Raw genomic sequence first — 27702 nt, 5'->3', positions numbered from 1 at the left:
ACCTCAAATCATTGTAGGATTTTGCTTAAAACTCAGTAATTGTAGGTGGCTTAGGTTCTCTTCTTCTATGTAATTCTTTGTCACTTTAGCAAATGTAACGACGCTGTCATGTTCCAGTTGACATTATAGACCGAGTTTTGAAAAACCAAGTATTCTTGGAAATGTGGACTGTATTGAACTGATTATCACTCTCTGTGGAAAGTTCTATAGTTTAATCTTTACTCTCTTCTAGTTCTGTTGCATAAGTAGATTCAGAAAAATACTGCTGTTACCTCATTATCAAAATTTGTCATTACATGAAAATGTGGTCCTTGAAATACACTATAATGATGCATGTGTGCGTGAGAAGTGTTGTCCTTTAAAACAGAGATCTCCAGAACAGTCTTTTATACCTGTGTGTTCTAGTTTTGTTTGTTCAGGAATGGACTGCTGTGTAAAGTATCAGTACAACTTAACCAGTCCTGCTTTCCTTTTTGTTTTGTTTTGAAGGACCTGGTAAATATTGAGATGTTTTTGACTGCTAAAGAAGTGGAAGAATCATTGGAAAGGCAAGAGACTATGACTTGCTTGGCTTGGTGTCATGATAACAAATCCAGGCTCAGGAAAATGAAGGTATGAAAATATAACATGTTAATGTTTTACTTCAGTTGCTGTGGTTTCCCAAACTACTTGAATATTTGACGTGGTCAGTTTGGTTTAAACTATTGGTCTTGAAGGAGGCCTTGTATAAAAGTAAAAACAGTAAGTAGAAGATTCATCTCTTAAAGTGTTGGTTATTGGAGCTGAAGTAGCTTACACAAATGCCAAACTTCAAACTGAGCGTAGATCATCTTATGCATTCAAAAGTTATCTCAACAAATTATACTCAAATAATGTTATTAACTTGCTTTTTAATGATTTACAAAAGTCTAAATGCACAAGTATATAAAATCCTGATGCATGTGGATTTAAGTGGGTAGCTCTTTTTGCGTCCTGCTGAGAATATGCTGCTCATAGTTTGTATATGAAGGTATCTTAGTGTGGTGAAGAGTCGAGTTGCTAAACTTATGTCCTCAAGCTTAGCACTGCGAGAGGAATTTAAGACAGATTATGTCCTAGTGTTTTTAAGGGTTGTTTAAAAAAACAAAAACAAAAACAAAACTTCAGAAGAGCTAACTTTTTGTAAGAAACTACTGTTGAAAAAGTCTGTGTTTTTAATTTTTTTCTTCAACAACAAAAGCAAAAGCTGGGTCTAAGTAATAAATACAGTAAGTCTCTCTAGCCACTGAATACTGTGACCTGAACATACTGTGTATTTGTTCCTATGCAGTTGGTCTAAATTCCCTTGTCTCTTAAATTCTGCATTTAAAACCATGCTGTAATCTTTTATAGGGCTTGCAGAAATCTGTTTTCAACTGATATTAACCAAAACCCCTGCCTCCCTCAAAGATGTTTGTCTTATTTTTTTCTTTTTTTAAACTAAGCGCTTTCTTTAACCAAAAATGTTTGAGTGCACTTAATGGTAAGCAAAGAGTGACGTTCTCTGTCACTCAGGGGCGCCAAAATGAGAATGAACCGAAGATGGGACGCAAAAGTAAATCGGCAAGTGATTACTCTAAAGAAAATGATGATCTTGTTATGGAAACGATTAAAGGAAAACCAGAATTGGTATGTAAACGCTACTGCATAATTATACTGCTGAAAAAAGCCTTGTGTAATCTTAATGTGTTAAGTAATACAAGAAACGAAATCTGAAAGTCTTAATTTTTCATCACCAATCTTTAATAATAAATAAAGAAAAATCTTCCCCATCCCTCTTTGGAAAAAAAAAATCTATTTCTGCAAGCCCTACTTTTTATATAAAAGCTAAGGCTGTGAGCGATCAGAGTTGGAAGAAGAGAAATCACTATGCTTCTTTTTGAAACACAAATAAACATTTCTTCTGTTTCTGGTTGCTTAGCTACTCATCAGTGTTAGCTTCCTAAAATCCCAGCCATCACCTTAATGCAAGCGTACTCTAAAAACGAGACTGTATGTTGGCTTGGGAAAGTGCACAGTCCTACAGCCTGTGCCCATGTGAGCTATCTAAACTGTTGCAAATAGCTGCTGTGGAATTGTCTGAAGGTACGCAAAGTTGAAATATATGCATCATCTGATTGTCCAGGACTTTTTTTTTTGTTGCATTTCTTTGCAGAATTGATACAGCCATTGGCTTGCAGCTTACTTGAAGAGTTTTAAAAAACCAAAAAGTAACTCTGAAGATTGTTTTGGGATGTGGTGGGTTTTTTGTTTTTTACCATTGAAACATTTTAATGATGTACTAAGCCCCAGGATTTAGTATCATTAACAATTAAAAAGATTGATCACTCTTTATTTTTATGGAAACACACTTAAAATTTCAAATGAAGATTTTGTGTGGATTTGAATAATAGGATATTTTAAAATATCCTATTTGAAAATTTCACACAGAATGGAAGAAATCTTACTCTTTGCTAAACATGGGCTCAAGTATGGGAAAATGTGAAGTTGGAAAGTAATTTATTTTCTATGCCTTAAAGTCGTACACTTTGACATGTGGCAGTGTGTGTCATTTTTTAAGTCATTTACTTTTCAAAATTTTAAAAAGTAAGCAATTGTTACAATATGTGCGTTAGTTACCACAAGCAGTTAACTGATTAAAAAAAAAAATCTGGAGTTGCTCAAATTCCTGCTGATGTCACTGAGGAATTTTGATATTATTGTGCTGATAGACAATAAACAAAAGGCAACTATTCATTAGAAGCATGGGGGAAGAAAAAACACTTGCTAAATGGAGCAGGGTAACTTAAGGAATATCCTTTTTTCGAAAGCCAGAGGACTTTGCTTTTGGTCGTTTCTCTGAGGTAATAAAACAGTTGACTGTGTCCCTGTAAAGAAGCATAGTGACTTGTTCTTTTATGGGGGGGGGGGGGGGAGAATCTTTTTAATTCCACATATTCAAAGTTTTTTTATAGATTTTGTGAACTGGTGATGGAATTTGATTTAAAGGGACACTGTCAACTTCATTAGGCTTCAAATTTTACCTTTTTCCAAAAACAGGTAAATGCCACTTGGTTTTCGTGTTTGAGGTTTGTTTCCAGCATGGCTTTTAGGCTTGACAAGAAGAGAGAGAAATGTTTGAGGGAAGGGAGCGGGGAGGGGCCTGCAGCAACCTAAACTCTGCGCTGCTTTTTTGTTAATACAAGGGGAACTTCAAAATAGTGTTCAGAGACTTACTTCTTCCCTGTCTTGTTGGTAGACCCCTCTTGTCTAAATTATCGCCTTGCCCCCAACACCTGTTTGAAACTGCTACTTCAAATTGTAAGATAGCACAAAGAAACCAGCTGCAATTCTCACTTGCATCCCAGATGATGATGCTTTTGGTCATTAGGAAAAAGTCAATCCCTGCTAAACACTGAAATTTTGAAGGAGGCAAGAGGAGGAGTGTTTTGTTTGCTTTTGGGGAATTCTGTACCGATGCCTTGTCCATTAAGCGAGCATTTCAACTTCTTTTGCATGAATACCTAAAAGCAAGCAAACCAGGTTGCATGTTATTAACACTGATTTCTTTTTTTGTTGTGCACACCTAGTACTTTACATACGTAACCTACTGTGCAGTGCAGTTTTGGCACCATCTAAGACCCGTTCTTGTCTTTAATCTCAGAGCTGTCTGGAGTTCAGCCTAAGGATTCAGGAGTTCATTGAACTCATTCGACAGAACAAGAGACTGGATGCTGTGAGGTATGAAATTAGGATGCTTACCAAAAAATTTTCTTAAAAAGATGCTATTATGCTTCATTAGAAACATGTGACTTATTGCAGCACCCAGAAGCTCCACTGCAGCAAAGGATCTTGCTAGCATTGCTGTGATCAGTCTTTGGATTTAAGCTGGGGTTGAATATTTAAAGGCATGACATCATTGCAGATGCACCTTTTTAAAAAACTGTTTTCACTGAAAATCTCCATTTTTCATATTCTTCAAAATCAAAGGTTAAAAAGTTTTTTGTTTTTTTTAATAAAACAGATCAAAAGTACTTTCTGGTGGCGTACAATGTAATGACCATATTTACCCTGAAGTAATTTTCAAGACGTACAGCTAGCTTCTTGTAGCTCTTTTCATTGCAATTTTATTAAAAAAAAAAAAAAAAAAAAGTTAAATCTTAGTCAAACATTAATCTGCAGATTAATGTTTCAGCTTTGACTGAATTCTTTTTCTGTTTTACTATCTTAATTAAACTTTTTTTGTTTTAAGTACATCATGCTTTAGGCTGAATTTATGTTTTGTATTGAATGGATACTTTGGAGCTCTGTATTGACTTCTATGTTGGGATGACTATGTTATGTTATCCCTCTGCACTTCCCCCATGCCCCCAAATAAACCAACTCAGTATTTCTTAACCCCTTCTGAGGTAGTTTGTTTCTGCTTTGGCAAGAAAGTAATACTGCGCAAGGTGGTGAGTCAGTAGCCAAACTGGAGTCAGACTGAGTCACTACCTGACTTCAGCCACAAGACAGTTAATTGTTCTGTTCATAATTTCAGGACATGAAGCAACTTATGTTTCTAAGTTAGTGGTCCTAATTTAAGGTGCTGGAATAATGTTCCAGGATAACACAGGAAACCGTTTTTGCTGGAGTGAAACTTTGATACTGGGCTTGCCAAACATGTTGAAAATTCCCCTAAGCAGTTGTCTTGCCAGCACGGTGGAGTGTGAGGCAGGTGGCTGAGGGAGTGGAGCTTGCATGTGGACAAGGGGCAGAGGAATTCACAGCAGGTTCTAGTTTGTAAGAACATTTAAACCTAGGGCCAGATGACGAGTTTTATGGCAAGATTTACTGCTCTGCTGATACTTTCTAGCGATAACACGGTTGCTATTTAGTGTTTTGGACAAGTTTCACATTGAAATTGTCAGTCCTACTGCCTTTTAAAGCCATACTAAGTACTCAGAAAATGCTGAAACCAGCAGGAGACTGCTTTCTGGTCAGACAAGTACAGAGCTATAGAAATCAGAGTATTGTAACATGAGTGCAGACTGTAGCTCACTCAATCCCCAGTTTTAGATATAGAACATTCTTCCAGAGGACAAACGGGGTGACTTACCTTGAGTAGAAGAGAAAGCGAAGAAGGCTTAAATTCTGGACTATCACTGTTTTACTATAATACTGCAGGCCGATATCCTACTGTAGCCAGTCTTTTCTGGCCAGTCATCGTATGTCTGAAATGACAAACTACCTAATACATAGCCCATTGCTGCATATGGTTTGCTTTTTAGATAACTGCTTGCTTGTTATACCATCGTGCAGAAGAGGATGGATGAAGCGAAGCCAAGGTGTAGACTTCTTAAGAGCGTTCTAAGCAATGTTCCAATATAAATTGGATTTGAATCTCATTAGAAGTATTAACCTGTTCTGCGGGTGTCTTTAATCCCAATTCAGAGTATTTCTCAGCATACCTTCTTCTCATTTGCCTGTTTAGTACTGGGAATTGCATGACTTGTTTGAGATCGGCTTGGAGCAGACATAGGCTTTGGAGTACCTCTAGGTCATGTGTTTGAAGCTTTTTTACCACTTGAAGATAAAGTGCTGTCTCTAAGATTACAAGGATTTAGTGTTTTTTAATAAAGGCTTATTTTGGAGGGGAGGGAGGGGCAAGGGGAGAAGTAATATTGAGCTAACAATAAAATTGAGCTGGAAACATTGCATGTCAGTCAGTTTTGGGGACTCTTACCTACAGACTGTGGAGGAATCTGCATCATTATTGAATTAGACCCAGTGAGTCTATGGTACTTCCATCTCATGGTGGCATAAGCCAAACATGGAGCGATAGGAGGGATAATGATGGTAGCTGAAGGAGTAACAGAAAGAACACAATGCTTATTTTACAATAGGGCATGAATTTAATATTAAATTCTAATAGTTAATGCCACTGAAATAAATCTATTGTCAGTCTATCAAAAACTTAACTGATGTCCCATAAAGGGGGTAAAGGTAAATGATGATTGTAACAGGTGAGAAAGCCTTAGTGGCTTAAAAACAAGAAAAAAGAGGCAGTACAAGTATGTTTAGAAGCCAGTCTAATACTAACACTCCCCAAAATGACTCACCTTAAGTGTCATAGTATGTTTCCAGTTGTTATTTCTAATTTGATTTAAATCTGATGCTTGCTTTCCTACTTTGCCCTAGTTCCACCTAAATCCTCATTTTGTTCACACTAAATGCAAATGTGCAACTTCATGAACTCCAGCTGATTTTAGTAAGTTTATACCTTAAACATGTTTTTCCTATATGCTATGACTTAGGTATTTGCACCTGCCCTTTGATAGGTCCCTTGAATGCTGAGGAATTCAGTTGGGTATTTATATGAAGGATGAAAGACACTCAACTGCTTGATCTGTCCTCTGAAGCCCGTGATGCTCTTTATAGCCAATGAATACTATGCCTTTGTGCCACTTGGCTTTATTGTCTGCTAATTTTGCTGCTTTGCCAAATGTGCAGTCATGCATCTTAAAAATGAGTAGTCGGCGCTCTAAACTTATTTTCTTTGAGCCACAGCTTCCTTATGTAGCTTGGAAACCAGAGGGCAGGGGTAGAGCTGGAATAAGGAGATGGGCTGGGAACTGGGGCAAAGTGGATAAGATCATTCTGTATTTTATTGTTGTTGCTGGAAACTTGTTTCCTTTTCCCACAACAGAACTAGTAATACTTGTCAGTTGTCACCCTCATCATTTTAGGACCCAGCACTCTTGGCATGGAATAACTTGTACTATCATAGCCTTTTATTGCTTTATGGTTATTTAATCTTTAGACTTTTCTTCCCAAATGCGTTTGTTAAAACGCATCAAAGTCCTCTGAGATTTAAAATTTACTGTTCCTCCATACATTCTGAATTCCCATATACATTCCAAATACTGAATGTTATTGGGGTGAAATGTGTATACTCCACATATCTATTGAAATTCAGGGTCAGCCAAATATTTGTGTTTGACAATTATAACTTTCAAGTGAAAATAATGCTGCTCTGATTTTTATATCTGCAACATAAATGAAAAGGAGCTACGGAAGTCCTTCTATATCCTAATTCTCTCCTTTTTAACAGGATGAATTCATAGCCTTGCACATTGAGTTCAGCGTCTCAATGCCGTCTTTAAAGAGCATGGCTTAGAAAATGTTCATGTTTTCACTATTTCCCTCTACTTTGCTTTAAAATAAATGTGATGAATAAGGGAGTATGTTTTAGGAAGGTGTAGCATAAATCTCATTGCTTCTAGCAAACCATTGCAATGTGTGTTTTTATTAGCTTGCTTCTGTTAAGTGCCTGCAGCAGGATTCTTTCAGTATTGTGTCCGTGGTGCAATAAATAGGTCAGGCATCCATTAGAAAGCGGAGAAAGAGGCTGTTTACCAAGTAGTTTCCTGTATGAGTGGAACTCGGAGAGCTGACATTTTGTTGAAACGCAGCTGGTGTTTAAATAAGTTTGAAAGCTTTGCCTACTGCCTGCTGAGAACCTCTGAAGTGACATATTGCTTTTAGGATGAAACTGATGTGAGCTTTAAAAATATATATCTTATTAAATAACAGTGTTTGCATTTCTGTAGCTTTTTAGACTATGATGTGTGCAAACTGACCTTGCTCTAAGGTAGCTTATCAGAGTGGTCTTGAAAGTGCAAGTTTCGGGAATGTACCAAAACTATCTTTTCAATACTAAGCGTGAATCTCTCTTGTGCTTAAGTGCATCACAAAGTTTAGCCTAATATACTTAGCTTTTAATTCCTGCAGTCTCCTGTTTTTTTCTTAAAGCCAATACCTGCTACAGTGACAGTGAATTAATGATGACATGGATGTCACAGTTTTGGGGCTTTAATTTTATTGTGAAGAATTGACAGCATTCTGCTGCTTTGCTTTTATAGGAAACTAAAGAAACACAACCTGTTCTTAGCTTAAAGCTTAACAAAACACCCTGTGCACTTGTACTTGGGATATAAAGGACAAAAAGGATAAACAAAAATAGCCAGTCATGTGTAGAGAAGGAGAAAAGAGGGACAGTCTATTCATTTTAGTAAACTTGCCTCCTATAAGGGCGAACATACACAGCTTGTTCCTCCATTATCTCTTTGGCCTGGTATCTTACTGAGTTTTGGGGGTTTTTGACCAGGTGCGTAAGTATAAAAACCTTTGAGGCACTTTGCTAGTAGGCATGATGGTCTTTGATGGAGGTGTCCAGGTGTGGGTCACTGAGCAGAAAGGACTGAGTCTTTTCCTGGGTAACACCTTCTGTTTGTGTTCAGTTATTGCTACTTTCTGATAAATATGTTCATTCATGTAGAAGGCAAAACTCTGCATAGATTTTTTTCAATGTATTGTGCCCATAGCAGAAAGTAGATTGTAAACCCTAAAGTTTTTATAAATATCCTCTCTTTCTTGGGTTTGTCAAATACAGTATATGTTTGTTGTACCAACCTAGGCTGGAGAAACAGCTATTTCAAACAAGAGAGTGGACTCTGTCCCGCCAGGGCTTGCAGAATTGTTCTGGGATTTGAAAAATAAAACTTTTCACCTTTTACTTTGTGATCTGTTGCAAGCATTCAGTTAGTGGTCCAAAGATTGTAGCACACACTGCTGCAGCTATACTGATTTGTGTGCACTAATGGCAGTGAAAACACTGAATAAACATTATAAGGTTTATGCCTCTCCACCCTCAAGAGCATCTGAGATGAGGTGTCATTTTTACACACTTCTCTGGCCATAGCAGATCTTTAGAATACATGTTCTTAGCTGGAGGAGATACTACATATATATATATACACATTTAAAATAATCATTTATGTTACAAGTAAGCTCCAGAGAAGAATTTCACTTTGACTGCCTTCAGTTGGAATCTGACGTTTCAAAATTTGAAGATTGGGGCACCATCATCCTTTGTGGTGTTACTTGGAGACAGCTGTTGCTTGAGAAGAAACCAGGGTAAAATCATGCAGTGCTGTCTTTCCAGTGAAGCTGTCTGCAGCAATGGGCCTCCTTAAATTGGTGGCAAAACCCCTGCTTTCACTCAAATCATGGGGGAAATAGTGTTAATAGTGGTGTTCCTACAGCTGATTGTAGAGAAATTAATGGGGAGTAGATGAAATGTAGTCTTGTCATTAGACATCTGCAAATAAACTTGCTGAGAGGAGACATACTGAAGCAAAATGTTTCTTTTTTGGACTTTCAAAGATGATGCATGAAGCGGTGGTTTTGTCTGCACTTTTTGGATTCTTCTGTTAAATGCATAGCTGTGTCTTCTGCTTTCAAAAACAATTATGAAAAATGGGGCACATTTTGTGACATCTTACAGTCTTCTAGTTCCGTTGCTGTCACAGAATGTAGAAGAGCACAAAATTTTAACTAAGACCCAGAGAAGACAGAATGAGCTGAATGAAAAGGGAAATTGTAAATAAGAGCATAAAGGGCAATAAGAGATTATTTAAATGATGTTTTGCATTCATGAGTTCTCGCAGTGTGAATGCTGTTTCTTGCTTCCCAAACTAACAGAGACTTTCGAGTGCCATGAATTAACAAACTTGCTTCTCCTTCTAAAGGATATCTTGCTTCATTTTACCTTTTCTGTGTTGGCGCTCTGAGTAAGAAGTTCTGGCATTAGTGTTGCTGGCTTTGTGGGAAGTCTTTTTCTTGTTTTCTTATACAGGAAGGCAGAGGCAGCAGGGAAAATCAGGAGACAAAAGCTAATAGAAAGTTGTTTTTTAAAAAACTAATTCCTTCTGGCTTAATCCACTTTGGAGAAACTCTTTTATGTTAGACTATTTTTTTCCTTCGGGAATATTTACAATTTTAAGACGGCCACCATGCCCCAAGCCGTGTAGTAATTTTCAAATGATCAAAGTGGGGGCTCCTGCGTGTTTCTCCTGAAAGGCTAGTGCACGGGGAGTGATGTATAGCACACACACAAAACAAGGTGCTCACTCTAGCTTTTTTTGAACACATGCATCAAGTGTGGCTAGTGTTTACCTGTTGCAGCTCAGTGCCTCCAAAAGCAAGAGGGATAACTCCCCTTTTAACTTCAGAGCACAACAAATGCAGTTACCAGTTCTTTTTTAAGATCACTTTTTTCTCATGCATGCACACACAGTAGGGTTTTTAATTTAGTTGGTAGATCTGAATTCTTGCTTTGCCCAAGATTTCTTTTAAACAGCTATTGCTTTCATCTGCAGCTCTCCACTAGCGCTTGCTTTAACTTTCTCCCAGTATGCTCGGGCTGCCTAGCCTCTTCTCAAGCTGTGGGTTTTGTACTTCTGCTATCAAAACACAGTCGTCACCCAGAGAACAATATTCACATTCGTGAATTGCTCGCTCCAAGTAGGAAGTTGGGTGGAAACAGTCTGTCCCCCATAACTTCCATTGCTTCCTGGTTTGGGTGGGAGAGGAAGCTGCAATGCGGAAACGCTGCGAAAGAAACTGTTCCCATGCTACTGATGCCCTAGACATGGGCAGTGTAATGCAGAATTTAAAACTAGAAAAAAAACTATTTAGGTTTTTTTATTTCTTTAATTCAGCTCATGAAATAGTTGAGGAATACTGAATACTTCTGAAGCTAATTTAAAACTTTAAAGAGATTTAAACAACACTTTAAAAAAAAAAAAAAAAAAGTTAAAAAGAGCACAGCCTTAACTCAGATACTTGAGAACTTGGTGTCTTCCCCGTAATACAAGCCGGGGGAGGGGGGGGGGGAAATACAGCACAGAAGAATTTTCTGTGCTTATGCAGTGCCAAATTCAATCCAGTCCCTATTCAGTACTCAGTCTGCTAAGCAACATCTGTGTACCACTGAAAACAGGGTTTTTGGTAGAAATGCTGAACTAATCGTGCAGTTTGAAGGCTAGAGGGCTCTCCTGTAGATCACTTCTGTATTTGAAGCTCGCGTTTAAGCCTATATTTAAACTCCATCTTGAAAATTGATGATTTTGGGATGACCACATAGGGGAAGTTTCCATACGGTGTTTTAAAGTAGTCACATATCCTTTATAATCTGATAATAATTTTCTTGTTTCTTGGTATTTATTTCCTGAAAATTAATAGAATTCTACATTTTGCTTTGAATCCATTTTTAGTAATTCTGTCACTTTTTTCAAATATACGAATTTTCAGCCTTGTGTGTGCATTTCTTATCAGTGTATGTTAAAGTACAAAAGCTTTGCTGAAGTTCTACTTATTTTTTTACCCCGGAGAAAAAAAAATACTGCTTTTAGCAAGTTATATGTGGGTGGCTCTCTTGTTTTAGGTGGTTTTAATACATTACCCTGCAATTTATTATATTCTGTACAGGAAATAATATTACTTTCTATAAGATACCAGAAGATGACTTATTCAAAAGTAAACACTGTCTCAAATGTCAGTGTAAACAAGGTAGATCACTGAGTATTTTTAGTGTTTAAAGGTATGCAGTAGCTGATTATAAGACCTCACTTTTCTTGCTTGCAAGTGCATGCAAAAGGAATAAGTGCAGTACCCTGAGCTTGCATAAGCTAAGACATTTCTAATAATCTGTCATTCTAGATGTAGGTGAAGCATTTGGTAAAAAATAAGTATATTTGTAGAAGACTTCATGCTACAGTAGGAAGTTCTGGTTCCTAAGAAATTACAGGGTAGAACTGCTAACATTTAAAATCATTCTTGCGTTTGTGTTCACATTCACAGGGCATGCTTTTCAAGCCCCTAAAAATGAACAGCCTTATAGATTTTTGTGTATTGAGTACAGAGCTTTTTCTCTGAAGTTTTGTATAATTTTAAAATCTTAATTCACTTAAACAATTTCATATCTAATAATGTTCTAAATTCTGTATTTCAGACATGCAAGAAAGCATTTCAGCCAGGCTGAGGGAAGCCAGCTGGATGAGGTTCGACAAGTGATGGGAATGTTGGCTTTTCCTTCAGACACTCATATCTCCCCCTATAAGGTAAGTTTATGCTTAAAACCTAGTGATACAGTAGAATACTAAAATAGACTTTTTTTACAGGACAATAAAATGAGGAGCTGTAGACTGAATATTGTTCTAACTTTCACTTTCTAAATTCCATCCTTAATTGTAATAACCAGTCCTTCCTTGTCGTTCAAATCCAGCTAGTATTTGCGTTGTTATTGCAATTGGATCTTAATGGTAATGGATGGGCCCCTGAGCTAGGCTTTCTGCAAACATAGGACTACAGTTCTCTGGGGCTGCAACCTGATATGCAAGTGTGCAGCAAGAGTCAGAAGATGGGGAAGTATGGGGAAACAATGTGACGGTTTTGATCAGCATGCTAGGCTGGGCTCTTAATACCCTAACAGCAATTCTTAACTGTATTTTTCACATTAATGTCCTTGCTGTGGTTAGGATGAAGAAAGGAAAGTTGACTTTTATTTTAATTTTTTTATGATCTGAACACTGTTTTCTATGCTTAAAAGTAAGGGTTCATGTATTTGAATTATGCAGACTAATGTAGATATCAGTGGCAACAACTTTACCTAAAATTGAATTGAGCAAAATTCATAGGTAGCTACTGTTTCTGCTGAATTTGTTCTTCGGTCATACGCAAACTGCCTCCAAGTTGTGCGTTTTTTGTTCTTTGATTTACATGGCTTTGAAGGCAGAAAGTGGATAGTAGTTGAGCGGGCGCAAAGCAAAACAAGAATTCTCTGAAATGCTAAGCCAATATATGGCAATGGCAATATAAACATTTTAAACAATTAATGATGAAACTAATAGTATTTAAAAAACCAAAAACCCCCAAAAGCCCAAACAGAACTAGTGTGAATTTCTTTGTCTCGGATTCTGTGTTTGGTGTGAGGTGGGAGTATGAATGGCAGATGTGTGAAGAGACTGGGCAGCTGTCAGACAGAGCTCATGGTTGATTTGCTAGTTAGAGTGAAATAGGAAATAAAAATTCTGTATTTTGCTCCAAGAGCTAGTTTGGAGAGAGTGTTTCAATGAGAGAGTGAGCAAGGGAAAAAAGCTAGTGGTGTTTAACACAACCATTCCACTGGAACAAATTTCCTACTATTTATTATAGATCCGACTGAAAAATTCTAGTTTATGGGAGTCATGTTTGGGGTCCTCTAATAATCACTTACACGGAGAATGGAGAATACAAGCTTTTTTGGAGATACCTTAACATGTTCACTAGGAGTTGTGGGCATAAATGGCTTTTTAAAATAGCTTTTTACATCTGTGAGAAATAGTTTGTCTGACCATATCATCTCTAAAAAGCAATTGATTTTTGTTAACCAAAGCATCTTCTATAACCAGTGAATTGAACTTTTGCTCACTTGTCATCCTGTTTTTCAGGATTGAGGAAAGCTAAAGTTAACTATATTTAACGTTGTGGGAAAACAAGCTATTTTCTTTTTTGACATCCTTGGAACAAACTTGTCTCACTGTGGCTAGAATTATTCCAACCAGGCAGTGATTTGCTACTTTTGTGTCCCATCACCTAGGCACTTTAAAATCATAGGGTTTTTTAAGCATAAGTAGCACTTTATCTCTCTATTACGGATCTTGTGTGTAGGCTGTCTGTTCCTCTTCTCTGGAGTTGCCTTAGGGTCAGAACAAAAGCTTCATCCTGGAGGTCTGAGAACGTTCTGGCCTTTTAGAGAACAGGCGATAGAGAAACAGACGTGCAATCTCATGGCAGAGTTTTCTTTTTTCTTTTTTCCTTTTTTCCTCCTTTTTGCAAGAAATGTGTATGCATTTCTCTTTGCTTTCATGTGTACGGGTCCTTTGCCTCAGTTCCCCTTGTGGGTTTGGAGCATTTAGAAGTTGGCCAAAAATTCCATGTTATGTCCAGAGTTCTTTTCTTTTGCCTCTGAACCTTCCCCGTGGATTTGCCTCTCTTCCTCATGTCAACCATATTTGTCATGTTCTTCTTCCTGCTCTTTTTCTTGCTTCACAGTAGTTGATCCTCTTTTTTTTTTTTTTTTTTTTTTCTTTCTTTTTTTCTCTTCTGATAAGTGCGTCATCATCATCCCCCATCTAGTACTCCTGGTAGGTGGAGGTGGGTTTTTTGTTGGGGGGGGGGGGGGGGTTAATCCATTGAAATCCATCACTTACACTCTTACACTCAAGCCCTTTTTCAGCTTCTGGGTAATTCCACTTCCCAAACATTTGTCAGGAAAACATATCCAGACTCCTTTACCTGAGCTGCATCTGTTCCTTCCTCCAAAGATATTCCTGGTTTAATGGGAGGCTGTGAAAATTTCATTGAACCTGTCCCCAGTCCAACAGGTTTTTTTTGTCTCTGTGTTCGTGGAGATTTACAATTTCATAATCTCAGCTAAAATGTATAAGTTATACATAAACTTGCTCTCAGCACTATTTAGCTAGTTCAGTTTGGGGTGAGAGGGAGAAGGGATGGAGAAGTATTTCTCTACTTGCTCAGACAATTGCTGTCAAAATCTGGTTTCACAATTCTTTAAATGTTGGCTCTAATTCTGCAAGATGCTTCCCAAGTTTCTCTTGAAGTTGCACGTTAGCAGAATTATATTTAGGATAATGATAAGACATTTATGAATAACATACCAAAAAATGTACTATGATACTATTCCAATTTTTGGAGAAAGGTTTCTAGGACTCTCAGATCTTCCTGGGGTGGGGGAATGCCAGCCTACAGGTTACAGTGGAAGGTAGTGTGGGAGTCCTTCCCTCTCCAATCCCCTCTTTTTTTTTTTGGGGGGGGGGGGGTGAAGAGGGAACCACGAAGAGGCAGAGTGGGCCAAGCTAGTAAAAAGGGAAGCATGAAGGCTAGTCTACATCGTGGTAGTATCGGTGCCTAAAAATTTTTGTGTAACACATTTTGAATTGATGCTGCTGCTCTTTGCATAGTCTGCCAGTAATTCAGTGCTTCATGATTTTCTTTAAAAAAAATCTTTAACAAATGCAATAATATACTAAAAATTGTCTTTTCTAGTTGCTTCAAAGCATGTACAGTTGATAATTCTGAGCTTATTTCTAAGATAGGTCAACATAGTGTTTTCTGATAACAAGAGGTGCAGGTTGTGGAGACAAAGGAAAAGGGGTGCTAGCAGAAGAAAGGATAAGAGCTTTGCCTGTGTGTGACATATGATAACCAGTATGTTTTCAAGGAGTCTTAGCTTCTTGTTTGATTCTTTCTCAGCATTATTTTAGTGTTCAAAATATCCTTGATTTCTGTGGGTTTAGGTCTTGTTTCCATGAAGATAAACTACTTTAACTACTGCTCCTTGTTTTTATGTAAGCCACAGCATTGCAATGTATAGTAAAGAATTCTTCCCTTAAATGCATGCTAAGCTTTTTTTCTAGCCTGGAGTTTGAAAAGTTGGCACAACTAAACCCTTACCCCCTTCCCCCCCAAAATATAACACTTTTAATCTATCTATATTATACATATATATATTTTTATATTTTATATTTATATAATGTATTTATACATTATATATATTGTGTAATCTATATTATATATAATATATTTATATTACATTTATAAATGTATAGATAAATATATAAATATATATTGCAAATAGGTATCAGCAAGAATTAGCCTAACTTGAGGTAGAAATGCTTGTGACTTTTCAACAGAAGTTTGCCTGGTCCTATGTTAATAGTTCAGTGGCTTTTAAAGCAAATGTTCCACAACACTAATTTTGCGTCATAAGTAGGCCAGCACTCTAAAAAAGACTCCGTACAGAGAAGAGCCTTATCAGGATTTACATACCTTTCTTGGAACATTTGGTAGATGAGGGATGGGGGAACTAGAATCTGCAGTCAGTTTGCTTTTGATAGAGCAAGGAAGAATGCAAGTACATAGAAGGTCCTGTGGATCTTTATATAGGTAACTAGGTTGGTTCTACTAGTCATACTGCAAGAACGAAAGCATTTTCTTTGAGCTAAGATCTTATATTTTAGATGTTCATGTGTGCATGTGTAATAAAAGGTAAGTTTGGAGACTGTATATGATTATACCAGAAATTTTGTGTAAAACTACTTTATTAGAAATATAATCTAAATAAAGTATTAAAAGGTACTTTCTAGATGAGTATAGTCATATTGATCATTAGCATGTATATTTTTATTTTGTGATTCAGTCTCGTGGGTTGTGCACAATTTACCACTCCCAGTCTCTCCCCTTGCTTCCCCCTCCCCCCCCTGACAACTACGTTGAAAACAACTTATAGTTGTGTTTTTTCTAACAGGATCTCTTGGACCCTGCTCGATGGAGAATGCTGATCCAACAGTTTAGATATGATAACTACAGACTACATCAGCTGGGAAACAATTCTGTTTTTACTATAACCCTCCAGGCAGGCCTTTCAGCTATAAAAACACCGTATCCTTTAATGCAGATAATACTGTCGAGTGCAAAAAAGTCCTTCCCCCTGCCCCTCTCTCTCCTTCATAGATACTTTTCAGAGAGCTCAAAGAGGAAATCTGAAACTTGTGTATTTTTGCTTACAACTTGTTTAAATGGAGTATGAACTGGCATCTATATTAAATTAAGGGCAGATGGTAACAAATGGGATTAGAGCTTAAAAAAGGAACAAAACTTTTTTTAGAGTAGATTCTGTATTGTGCCTACATACTAGCCTCTCCTTCCAGGTGTTGTAAATTAGGATGAATATACTTGGAAAAATTAGTGAGCTGGGTCAAAATGGTTTTTTTAAGCACTTATACTATTTACCCTGCGCGTGTCTTTTTAATGTTGAGTATTCAAATGTATGCTACATTTGAATGTGTACTACATCAGAAACTTTCTGTACAGGGTACTAGACACTTGCTACTTGATCTCTTTCCTTCTTGAAAGAGCTCAAGTACTTGATTTGTTTTTTACGGGTGCACATTAAACTTGAATTAAATAGTTCTGTGAACTCTATAGCCTAGTTCATATTTACAGTTTACTGTCTGTCTGCCGTCCCCCCTCAGTGTGCATTATTAACAAACTAATTCTTGTTACATTCTGTGGTGGTTGTTCTTTAACTTGCTGTTAAACAGACAGTGTTATAAAGAGGATGGGAGTTCAAAAAACCCAGACTGCCCTGTGTGTAGCAAATCCCTGAACAAGCTGGCTCAGCCTCTGCCTATGGCACACTGTGCCAACTCCCGACTAGTCTGCAAGATTTCAGGGGATGTAATGAACGAAAATAATCCTCCCATGATGTTACCAAATGGATATGTCTATGGATACAATGTAAGTGTTTAAATCAATGACTTACTAAAGTCTAGAATAGCTGTGATCATAATAACTTCCTATAACAAAATAAGAGCTTTTAAACTTTAGTCAGAAATCTAGAAGCATCTTTTGTATTAACAAAGCAAAAGTGACATCTTATAGTAATTCTTAAGAGAGAGTATATTTGTGCGGTGAAACCGGTCTTTAAAGAGACTAACCTCTGAACTTTCCCTGATGTTTTGAGTTGCATTTACTGTTGTGAATATTATCTTTTGATTTCACTTTTTTTCAGTCTCTTCTTTCTATTCGTCAAGATGACAAAGTAATTTGCCCAAGAACCAAAGAAGTCTTCAACTTCTCACAAGCTGAGAAAGTCTACATCATGTAGGTCCATAAAACATATGATGAAGTGCCGCTGGAATTTTGACACAGTGTATATTGGCATACCCTGTAAAGGGGGGGGCCTTAATGTGTGGCAAAGAAGCAAAATCTGCCACCTTGGGGATCAGACCTGTCGGTGGCATTATTGTTTCTTGCGACCAAAGATCAATGAGCAACAATAAACACTCTTTAAGAGAGGAATTATGACTTAAGTTTGTACTTGAATAAAAACAAAAACAAATTTTGATTGTTAAGGTTTTGTAACATAAGGTCAAAAATTGGACTCTTCTCAAAAGTACTTTCATCTTCTAAAGGATAACTTTCTTTAAAGATGGACATTTGCACTGGGGGAAAAGTTACAACAGATCTGAAATTAAATCCATTTTCCTTCCCTCTTTTTCACAATTGTCCAAGACCCTTTTGTTATCAAAGATTTCAGTACTACAAGTATGTTCTCCTTTAAGCTCCTCTTTGCCTTCTTTATGATCCTCTCGTGAAGTAATCCTGAGCACGAATCATGTAACTTATTTCCATGGGAAGATATTGATGTCATTGACACAAGACTGGCTTCTCTGGAGGATCAACTAGGGACTGGTTTGAAGGAGTATGAAGTCTTTTTCCAAACCCAAATATTTTAAGGAGGTTGCATAAGTATCAAGAGAAACTGAGAACATTTCAGGCAAAGTACACTGCTTGTTTAAATGTTCTTTTCCAGTCTACCATAGTGTTAAAGTCCTTCTAAAGTTATTAGTTATGTGCATAGGGTTCAATATGAAATCATTAGTGCTACTGCCTTATTTCTTGCTTTGAGAATGTACTCACATGAAAATGAACTGGTATTCTTAAGTGTTGGGCGAAGTTTCTGAAGATGCCTTGCAGGATGATTACATAATTTTAGGGTCTAAATAGTACTCATTACTGAAACTAATAGTTCAATTTTAATGACTACAGAACACATCCTTATGACTTTTCAAGAGAATTAAACCATTGTAGTTTAAACAAAACCATATTGTAGAGGTTTGTATTTAGCGCTTATTTTTGCATGTTGATGTTGATTAGCTAATAAAAGATTGTAAATGTAAAACATGTTAATAAAAATTGTTTTCCATTTCTTGATTATATAAAATTAGAAAGCTGCTTTGTATTTAAATGTAAACAAATTTAACTTTTCATTTTTGTAAGGGTCTCTTAAAAGGAGCAACTTCCACATGTTTTCTCAAGTGTTCTGCAAAATTAAAAAAAAAAAAAAAAAGGTTTAATCATAAATGTTGTTCTTCAGGCTTATAAAAGCAGAGCATCTCAGTCAAATAACTGTTTTTGGTTTAAACTTTTCATATATGAAGATGACACTGCAATCTACCTTCCTATCAAATTTTTCTGTCACTTTCTAGAAGATTGTCTAATGTCCTGGAGGCTCTCTGTTAAAATGATTCTCTGGGAGATGCAGGGTGTGGGGTTTTCTGCATCCTTGAGTGCATCAGGGAAAGAACTAACAAAGGATATTGTAGGTAACTTATATTCATGTTCAGCACTTGCATATAATGCATTTATATATTTATAGTCTGTATCAGCCACTCTGAAACTGTAAATACAGTGAGATTTCTAAAGAGTTATGTTTTAAAAGGCTCCATTTTCAATAAGCATATGTTACTGATGCTTCTGAACAGGTGTAGCTGGAAGACTGCAGAGTTGTGAATTTGGCAAAGACCAGGTTTTTTGCACTTCCTGATGGAAGAGTTTATTTCCCTCAGCATTTTTTTGAAGTGGCAGATATAGATTGATTCCTGAGAAAAGTTTGCCAAAAGAAGGTGGAGAGTACTGGCTATCAGTTAAGCATTAACTGATCTATTCCTTCCTGATGTGGCAAAAGTAGAAGTACCATCAACTTGGAGGGGAAGAGGACAACACTGTGGAGAGCAGCGTTGCTGCAATCCCGGTGGAACAGTGTCCGCCCTTTGGTAGGTTTACAGCATAATAACAGGGAGAAGGACAAGGAAAGCACTGAGAATGGAAACCTCAGACTCTTCCCTGCCTTACAGAAATGCATAGAAGTCCAAAGGGGGTGGGGGAAAGGGAGGTCACTTCCTGTCAACCCTGAAGAAATGCAATATAATTGCTTAACAATTGTAGAACATGGAAATTGTTGCTTTTGCTTAAGTACTAGTTAGAGTTGTGGTTTCCTGAGATTTCAGCTGTTTTTGTTTTCTGTGGCCTAAGCTGAGTGGTGGAGAATCCATGCTCCCCCAGAAGCAAGTCTGGAAAGGGAAAGGGATAAGGGCTTCAGCCTCTACTTGCAGAAAGTGTCATCTCAGCGGGCCAGGTGCCAATCTGAGGTCCAAGTCTGTGATGGTGCATTATGGAAGGGCACTCCAGAAAGGGCCTAGGGGAGTTTCAGCTGTCCTGTTAGTCCTCATTGCTCATTTTGTAAACCTGCAGTTCAGCCACCTGTTTTAACTACAGCAAGACTTGTAATATGCTGTTGCAGCCTCCCAGCTGGCCCCCGGTGGATCATGTTTGGTAAGTGCACCTGTAGGTTGGCTTTCATTCTCAGGCTTGCTCTGGCATGGATTTGGAAACTTTCTGACTTTATGGGGCTCAGAAATGGTTACAGGGATAGATTGCTTTGCTGCAGCTGGTATTTCTGGTTTGTATCCCCTGACGTTCTGCAGCCTTGAGCTCAGAACTCAACAGAGGTGTCAGTTCATAGTCATAGATGGCTTTAGACATTGAACCAAAAGCATTATGGGATTTACAGCAAATGTAAACCTTTGTTGCCTGAAAGCGGTATTTTAATAACTTTATAGCTGCTTTGCCATTCTGCATCTCAGTGACATTTTGACAGTGGGCGGGGGGGCCTTTGTACACTAGGATTTCTTAGTTTACACTTCAAGTTTTGAATTTAAGTATAGTTTGAATGTTTTCTATTCATCTCCCAGGGCAACAGTACATTGATTCCTGCCTCTGTGCATGCTGGTAGGAAAACTTCCCTTTGGAAGTTTGGATTTTGTAACATTGGTGGAAGTAGGGCAGGGTTACAGAGGCCTTCTTCAACAGCTGAAAGCTTGGGTAAAGGCCCTGATAAATCTGTAGCAGTATCCTACATAATACCTCACAGTAAGATCATGAAGTGTAGGATGGAAAATCTGTTACACAACTTTGTTCTAAGCAAATGTAGAAACTTCAACAAAAGATGGCCTTATTGTGCTATACAGAACTGAGTTTCACCTGCCAATCGTATGTACACCTTGTTGAATTACTGGTAACACCTGCATTTCATATCAATTACAAAATGGCCATTGACTACTTTAGATGAGATTCCCAGTCTTTCTTTATGGGTGACATGCATCATATAGATGCCTGGCAGTATACTGAGCCTGAAGAGACAAGACCAGTCCATTTATTTCCTTAAGGGAGCAAGTTACTGCCTGTAGGATGAAGGACTGCCTTTTGAAATGGAAGGGCTTAATTGACAAAGTGAAGACTGTCTTCTCTCAAAATCTGTCTGAGCTAAAAATTAGCAATACTTTCTGTGACACTGAATTGCTGTGAGCTTTGCTCAGTCTTGCCAATAATTTAGCAAAAATGAGACTTGAGGCTCTGGATTTTGGTTTTGGTATTTTCCTGTTTGAAGTCAATACAGCTTGTCCCAGTTGTGGTCAAGACAGGTTCCTCTGATTTTTCTCAGTTATACTGAGGTTAAGAATTGTCTTAATCTTCCCTCCTATTTGATGTGGTCCAAATCGCTAGTCTAGAGTTGAAGATTTTCGCATATTGTGAAAAGGGGGAGAGGTTTTGGTTGCGTTTTCTTGCGTGCTCCACTTTAAGGGTTGTTTTTCTTGACTTACCTGGCTCTGAACAGAGAGAGAGTTTTCTGAGGCATGACTTCGTGGCATATGGTACAAATAATCTGTATCTTTAAAGGGAAAAACATTTTGGGGTATCCTCCTAGCTGGCTACATGCATGCTTTTTGAATTAGTGCACCAAGTCAACTCCAGCACAGATCATCAGGATAGGTGATTAAATCTTTGATGTTTATCTGATCCATGATCAGATAAACTGCAAGTTGTTTCTTCTGGTTACTGAATGCTATAGTAACAATATATGTTTTTATCTGTGTCCGGTTAGTTCTGCAGTGTGTATAATTCCCAGCTATGCTGAAAGGCAGCATTTTTTATTGCTATTTTAAAGATTTGACCCACTAACTAAGCTTTCTTGAGGAGCTTTCAGCAGCTGAAGTGCTGAAAAGTAGATAGCAGAATCTGTTCTTAACTCTTTATTAACATACTCTCTTACAGCTGGGTAGGTTTTGCAAGTAGAATAAAGCCTCTCTTGCATGCAGTCAGGGGAAAACAAATTGCACTCAAGTCCGGCAGGAAGGAGCGGGAAGCTATAGAGCCCAGATCTTTTTGGATGTCATGACTGAAGTGTTTCTTGGCACATGATAGCCACAGAACCGACACAAAGTAGTTCTGCTTTACACTTGGTTTTTGTAAGAAGTTAACCATAAATGTGAACTAGTCATTGAAAAACTTCACCTCAAGAGATCTAGTCCTGACTTTAGTTTGAACTGAATAGAAGTCTCAAGACTGTAAAGCTCTTAGTTTGAAAAATGAAAAATTTCCCCTGTCTTCACTAGCTAGTGGTCCTCCTTCACTGAGGAGCTCACAGTTTTGAATACAGTGTTTCAGACTGCACCATAAAACCTTGCTATTTGCTCATGGTAAAACTTTCAGTGATCTGTGTCTTAAGCCAGAGAAAATCAGCTGTAGGTAAATTAGGTAAATAGGCACCACAAGAAGAGCAGGAAATAGTAGGGATAACAAGAAATAGAAAAGGCTGATGAACAAGGAAAGCCATTTTTGTGGTGATGTCTCAAAAATGAAAAACAGGTGTCAGGATAGAGTTAAGAATTGCTAAAATTCCAGCTGAGTTATCTTTCAAAGAGATTAAAATAGCTGCAAAAGTTTAAGTGTGCAAGTAAGGGGAAGAAAATAAAATGAAACCATTGTGTACTGTAGGGTAGAGAGATTCAGACCTAGCTACAAAACTATGTAGTTTCTCACTTCTTGTATCTCAGTTCTTGCTCCTAATGATGATGATGTTAACATGGGGAGGGGGGAAGGGGGAATATGCTAAGAAAAACTGAAATAAGTAATCTTCTAGAAACATAGAAGTGAAAGAAGTATGTGCAAGTTACAGAAACAAAGTAAACTCTCTCCCTGAATTCTTAATTGATGAGATTTAATAGGAGTATGTGTTATTCTACCCAGTCTGTGTGTGGTATGACATAAATGGAGAATAGCTACTGTAATAGCTGTATTTTAGGGACAGGGGAGAAAAAATTGATCTGGAGCTGCCTAGATATTCTTAAAAAGTACTGGACTTCAGAGCACTGTTGAAAGGTAACTATAACAAAGTGAAGGGAGGATATTCACTGAAGATAAATTATACCATACCAACCTGATAGCTGCTTTTGTTAAGATGAGTCTTCTCAAGCAAAATAGAGATAATACACTATTATGTGGGATGTCATTAGCTAACAACTGGAGAAAAAGGGAATTAGAAATTGTATGAGGATCTGGCTAAGGCATCACAGAATGACTGAGGTTGGAAGAGACATCTGGAGATCATCTAGTCCAACACACCTGCTCAAGCAGGGTCAACTACAGCACGTTGCACAGGATTGTGTCCAGACATTTTCTGAATATCTCCAAGGAAGGAGACTCCACAACCTCTCTGGGCAACTTGTTCCAGTGCTCAGGCACCCTCACAGTAACAAAGGGGTTTTTTTTGTTGGTTTTTTTTTTTTTCTTCTTCTTCTCTCCTCATGTTCAGGCAGAGCTTGCTGTGTTTCAGTTTGTGCCTGTTGTCTCTCATCCTATTGCTGGGCACCATTTAAAGAGTCTGTCCCCATCCTCTATACACCCTCCCTTCACATTCTTATATGCATTGATAAGATCCCCCCTCAGTCTCCTCCAGACTGAACAGTCCCAGCTCTCTCAGCCTCTCCTCATACAAGAGATGCTCCAGTACCTTACTCATCTCAGTAGCCCTTTGCTGGACTCATTCCAGTTGCTCCATGTCTGTCTTGATTGGGGAGCCTGGAACTGGACACAGCACTCCAGATGTGGCCTCACCAGGGCTGAGAAGAGGGGGAGGATCACCTCCCACAACCTGCTGGCAAAAGATGTGATAACAGACAGCATGAAGGACAAGGTAACTGATGGAGTTCCTAAGGGATCTGTCATAGATCTAATTGTCATTACCGACGTTACACAAAAAGCGGGAGTGTGCTGATGTGACATAAAGTACATATTGCCAGTGCAGAGGATGCTAGAATGTTATATGGGAAGAAAAAATTTGAGGAATGGACTTTCAAAAAAAAGATGGCTTTAACACTATAGAGTTCATTCAGCTGTTGGTTAGGACCTTGCTTGAAGAAGTAGAGTGCAAGTTGATCATGGAAGACTTTGAGCTGCCACTGTGCTGCACCTTTGAAACAGAGAAATGCACCCCTAAAATGGTGTTACCATCAGGATAAAGGAATGATTGCTTAAAAGGGCCTGGTGCCACTTTTCTGAAAGCTGGAGTGCTTGTATTCGTATCTCTTACAGGGGAGCTGCAGCAGAGAGAGACTATTAAAATGGTCAGCAGAGTGATCCGGGCCTGGAAGGGGCTCCCAGCTGGCTCATGATGAGATACTACCTTCACCCCCCAATTCATGTGGAAAACCAAGCATCTTTCAGGGTTAAGTAGGGAATAATATTTAAGGGGCTGGAACTGACATCTGTACCTGCTCCTTCAACTGGATCTTACTCTTTCTTAATAGTCTGCAAAAACAGTAGTTGCATAGGTGCTATATAAACTCAGTCAGGAACTGAAATTTTAATCTTAAGATTCTGCTCTGTCATTGCACTAATCGGGGTACACTTGTTCCTTTCCCATAAAATGGAATTCCAGTGTTGTGCATCTCAAGGAAATAGTTCTAAGTAGCCCATAGAGCTCTATTCCCCCCTGCCCCGGAGCTTAATTTGATCCCCAGCCAGGACTTTTTCCTGATGGACCCAGAAGGAAGGCTAAGGAGGGAAAGAGGATAAGGCCAATTTACTTCAGGACAAATAAATCATTAACTAACTTAAATATTTTGTTCCCCACCCTTGGAGATTAAGCAGGATAATACAGACATTCCCAAAAAGGAAATAAATGTAACATCAGTATACGATTTCCTTTTCCTTTTTTTGCGAACCCCAGGAAGACAAATTACTCAGAGGAGGCCAGACCATAGATGGGGGAAGTTCTTCTGCGTGCATGTGCATACCCAGTGTGGAGATATCTTCTCTGTTTAGAGCAGCAGTATTAATAAAAATATTTAAAAATGAAGTGGATAGACTCCAAATTAAAAAAAGAGAGGAAAGAAAAGAGCTTAGAAACACTCAGGTTGCCCTGAACAGTTTGTACTTGTAGTCGTCATTCAGGGTAATACTATGTAGAATTTTACATTAATTCTTTTGAAGTAGATCATTGTCCTTGCTTTGTGCTATGTCCAAATACCCAGATAATTGTTCTCAGCTGGTACCAAGCTTGTTCCTCCATCTCAACCTCTGCTGGCAGAATTGCTGTGAAGGAGGCTGAAAAACTAGCAGGCAGTTTTTGAACCACCATCTGTTAGTTGCTGCCTTTCATTTTGGAAGACTGAAAGGGTCCTCAGTAAAGGCTGTTTTGTTGTGCAGTGAAGGAGAAAAGGATGTTTTTCCATGATGATCATTACATGATTTTTTTTTAACCTGTACATGCTCAGCCATGGGACTTCTGTCACCATCTCATTGTCCTGCTTGTCTGTGCGCAGAATCCCGTAGCCATCAGCAACGAAGAACATACCTGCTCTTAGTGGGTCTGGGGGATTTTGTGGTTAATGTGGTTGGGTGTAACAGGTTTTCCCCTCAGCCTAAAGCCTGCGCAAAGCAACTCTCTGCTTCTCTTAACTTTCTCTTCAGTACAAGCGTGGGAACTGTGCTCTTTGTGGTTAGACAGCCTGCTTGTTAATGGAAAGATAGGAAATATGATGGCAATTTGATCCTTTTCATAGCCATAAGCAACATCACTTTATAGGGCTGATTTCCACCATACGTAATTGAGAAGAATTCAGGTGTGTGGCGAGGCGACGCACCGGGAAAATGTCTCTGTGAACAGGAGCTAGGGTGAGTGACAAATTCATAGTTGTCTTGCAGTATTTCACAGCAAGCTGCAGAGAGATATCTGAGTAGTGTGAGAATATGTATTATGTAGAAAAGGGTAATCTACAGCTGTGATCATTAGTTTATTGGATGTTTTCTAATCTCCTGTAGTGTTTTGGAAGAACTCTTCCATGTCACCAGTCTTGGTGTTAATTAACCTGCAATTCCTACTTTAAGATCCTTACAACCGGTTTCCCATCTTTTTCCTAGAGTCAGGATTAGGCTTGGGCAGACAGGCTTGAAGTCTCCAAGTTTGAAAATGGCTGCTGCCCTTAGAGCATTTGCAGCTTAACCATCCTCACTCAGTTCTTGCAGGTGAAGCTGGATAATAACCCTTTTTCCAACTCTGATCCCCTTCTGCTTTACTTTGTATGTGCTGCAGCAAGCTCTCTGTACTAGAGCTCTGGAAGTTTTGTGGGTTCAGTGTAGGAACCTGGGCCTGTGTTGATCCCTGAAGGCTCCTAGCTGTGGCACCTCTCGAAAGGATCCGGCCCCCAGCTGGAACGGGTGTCTCTGCTCTCTGAGCATAGCGGTGCCTGGGGCAGCTACGTTGCGAGCGTGTGCTGTGCGCGTGTAAACTGAGACGTGTCCAGCTCCAGCAGCAATAGCGCTGGCATAGGGCGAACACGCTCGAGCGTGACCTCATCTCGCTGGAATGCTGGACAACGAAGAATAAAGAGCAAATGGTGTCGCTGATGCAAATCTGCTCCTTGCAGGAGCGTTCAGAAAATGTTGATCTTGTATACAAATATGCTTCCCTGACCCCAGACTCTGCTATCTGTTTACTTTGGATTTTGCTGTAGTAGTCCTTACCAGTTCCTTACTTTCAATGATGCATTACCCATTTGCGAAAATGGTGAGTAAAGAGGGTGATATTTTTATCGGAGAGCTTTTACTCAGTTTAGCTAGTAAGTATAGAAAAAAGCAGAGCAGCCACAGCCAAAGGGCTGCAACTCTCTAATCTCAAAAGTTTTGTTTCTTTAGTGACCAACAGACCTACTTTGACACAACACTTATCATGTCTTCATTTTCATAATAATTGGGGAAAATGTCATCTGCCCTCTTAAAAGACAAATTACCCTGCCCTTGGCCAAAGCATATGCCATATCTCTCTGTCTGGAGCCCTCCTCTGAAGAGGTAAAATGAAGAATTCCTCACTGAAGTGAGATTAGCAGAGCATTTGCCACATCCAGAAATACCTCTCTTATTCTAAACCAATTAGCAAGGCTAATGACTGCTTTCTTTGCATCGGGAAACCATAAATAACATCACCCATGTGTGAGGATGTGAGGTGCTAGATGGAGTTTTGAATCTGGCCGAGGCATTTGTCTTCATACTTCTTTTTCATATTTCCAGGATCAGCACAAGAAGGAATCAGAGTATTGGGTACTGTTTTTGTTTTCCTGGCTGAATAAACTATGACATTTAGGCCAATTAACCTAGTGCTGAATCTTCAGATGTTTATTTAAAAATTGGTATTGCAAAATAATTCCTCCATCCAGGGTCTGGTAAGTTTGAAATTAATCATTGTTTTCATGATTTCACTCCATAAAATCAAAGCTTCAAAATTATTCTAGTGGCTAGAATAAAGATTATGGCCTGGTTACATGTACAGAGCAGTGAAACAGAGTTGTGGGCTCCTCCAGAAAGTCTCCAGGCTCAATTAAAGGTATATTAAAATGTCTAGGTTAAAACTTAGTGTGTTTAGTGCAATGTTTTCTAAATGTTCTTAATAATAATAAAAAAAAAAAGGCAAATCCTACTAAGTATACCCGTATGGATCTACATTATTAAAATCCAGAAGATTAAATATGCAACCTCATAACTTTAGCTGTTCCAAGTAGTCCTCCCTACTGGGGACAGGTCAAGGAGCTGCTTTCATAGTTACCAGCCATTAGAGGCACCTTTGCATTGCTGTTAACT

General features: G+C 38.4%; 1 protein-coding gene across 5 annotated transcripts in view; it reads left to right on the top strand.

Annotated features, from left to right (window-relative positions):
* Positions 1-18628, top strand: part of MAEA (macrophage erythroblast attacher, E3 ubiquitin ligase) — a 53688-nt gene extending 35060 nt beyond the window's left edge. For 4 of the 5 annotated variants that reach the window (XM_026112706.2, XM_026112705.2, XM_064511563.1 and 1 more), the window contains exons 4-10: positions 490-612; positions 1534-1647; positions 3662-3738; positions 11834-11942; positions 16190-16323; positions 16986-17181; positions 17456-18628. In XM_026112706.2, the coding sequence (XP_025968491.1) occupies positions 490-612; positions 1534-1647; positions 3662-3738; positions 11834-11942; positions 16190-16323; positions 16986-17181; positions 17456-17551 (849 nt within the window). In that variant the 3' untranslated portion in view covers positions 17552-18628. The remainder of the gene's footprint in view (positions 1-489; positions 613-1533; positions 1648-3661; positions 3739-11833; positions 11943-16189; positions 16324-16985; positions 17182-17455) is intronic. The other variant, XM_026112707.2, reaches the window with a different exon arrangement.
* Positions 18629-27702: the final 9074 nt, after the last annotated feature.

The sequence above is a fragment of the Dromaius novaehollandiae genome, chromosome 4 (assembly GCF_036370855.1).
Source record: "Dromaius novaehollandiae isolate bDroNov1 chromosome 4, bDroNov1.hap1, whole genome shotgun sequence".
NCBI lineage: Eukaryota > Metazoa > Chordata > Aves > Casuariiformes > Dromaiidae > Dromaius > Dromaius novaehollandiae.
Note: the sequence above shows the minus strand (reverse complement) of the source record. Positions and strands in the feature narration are given on the sequence as shown.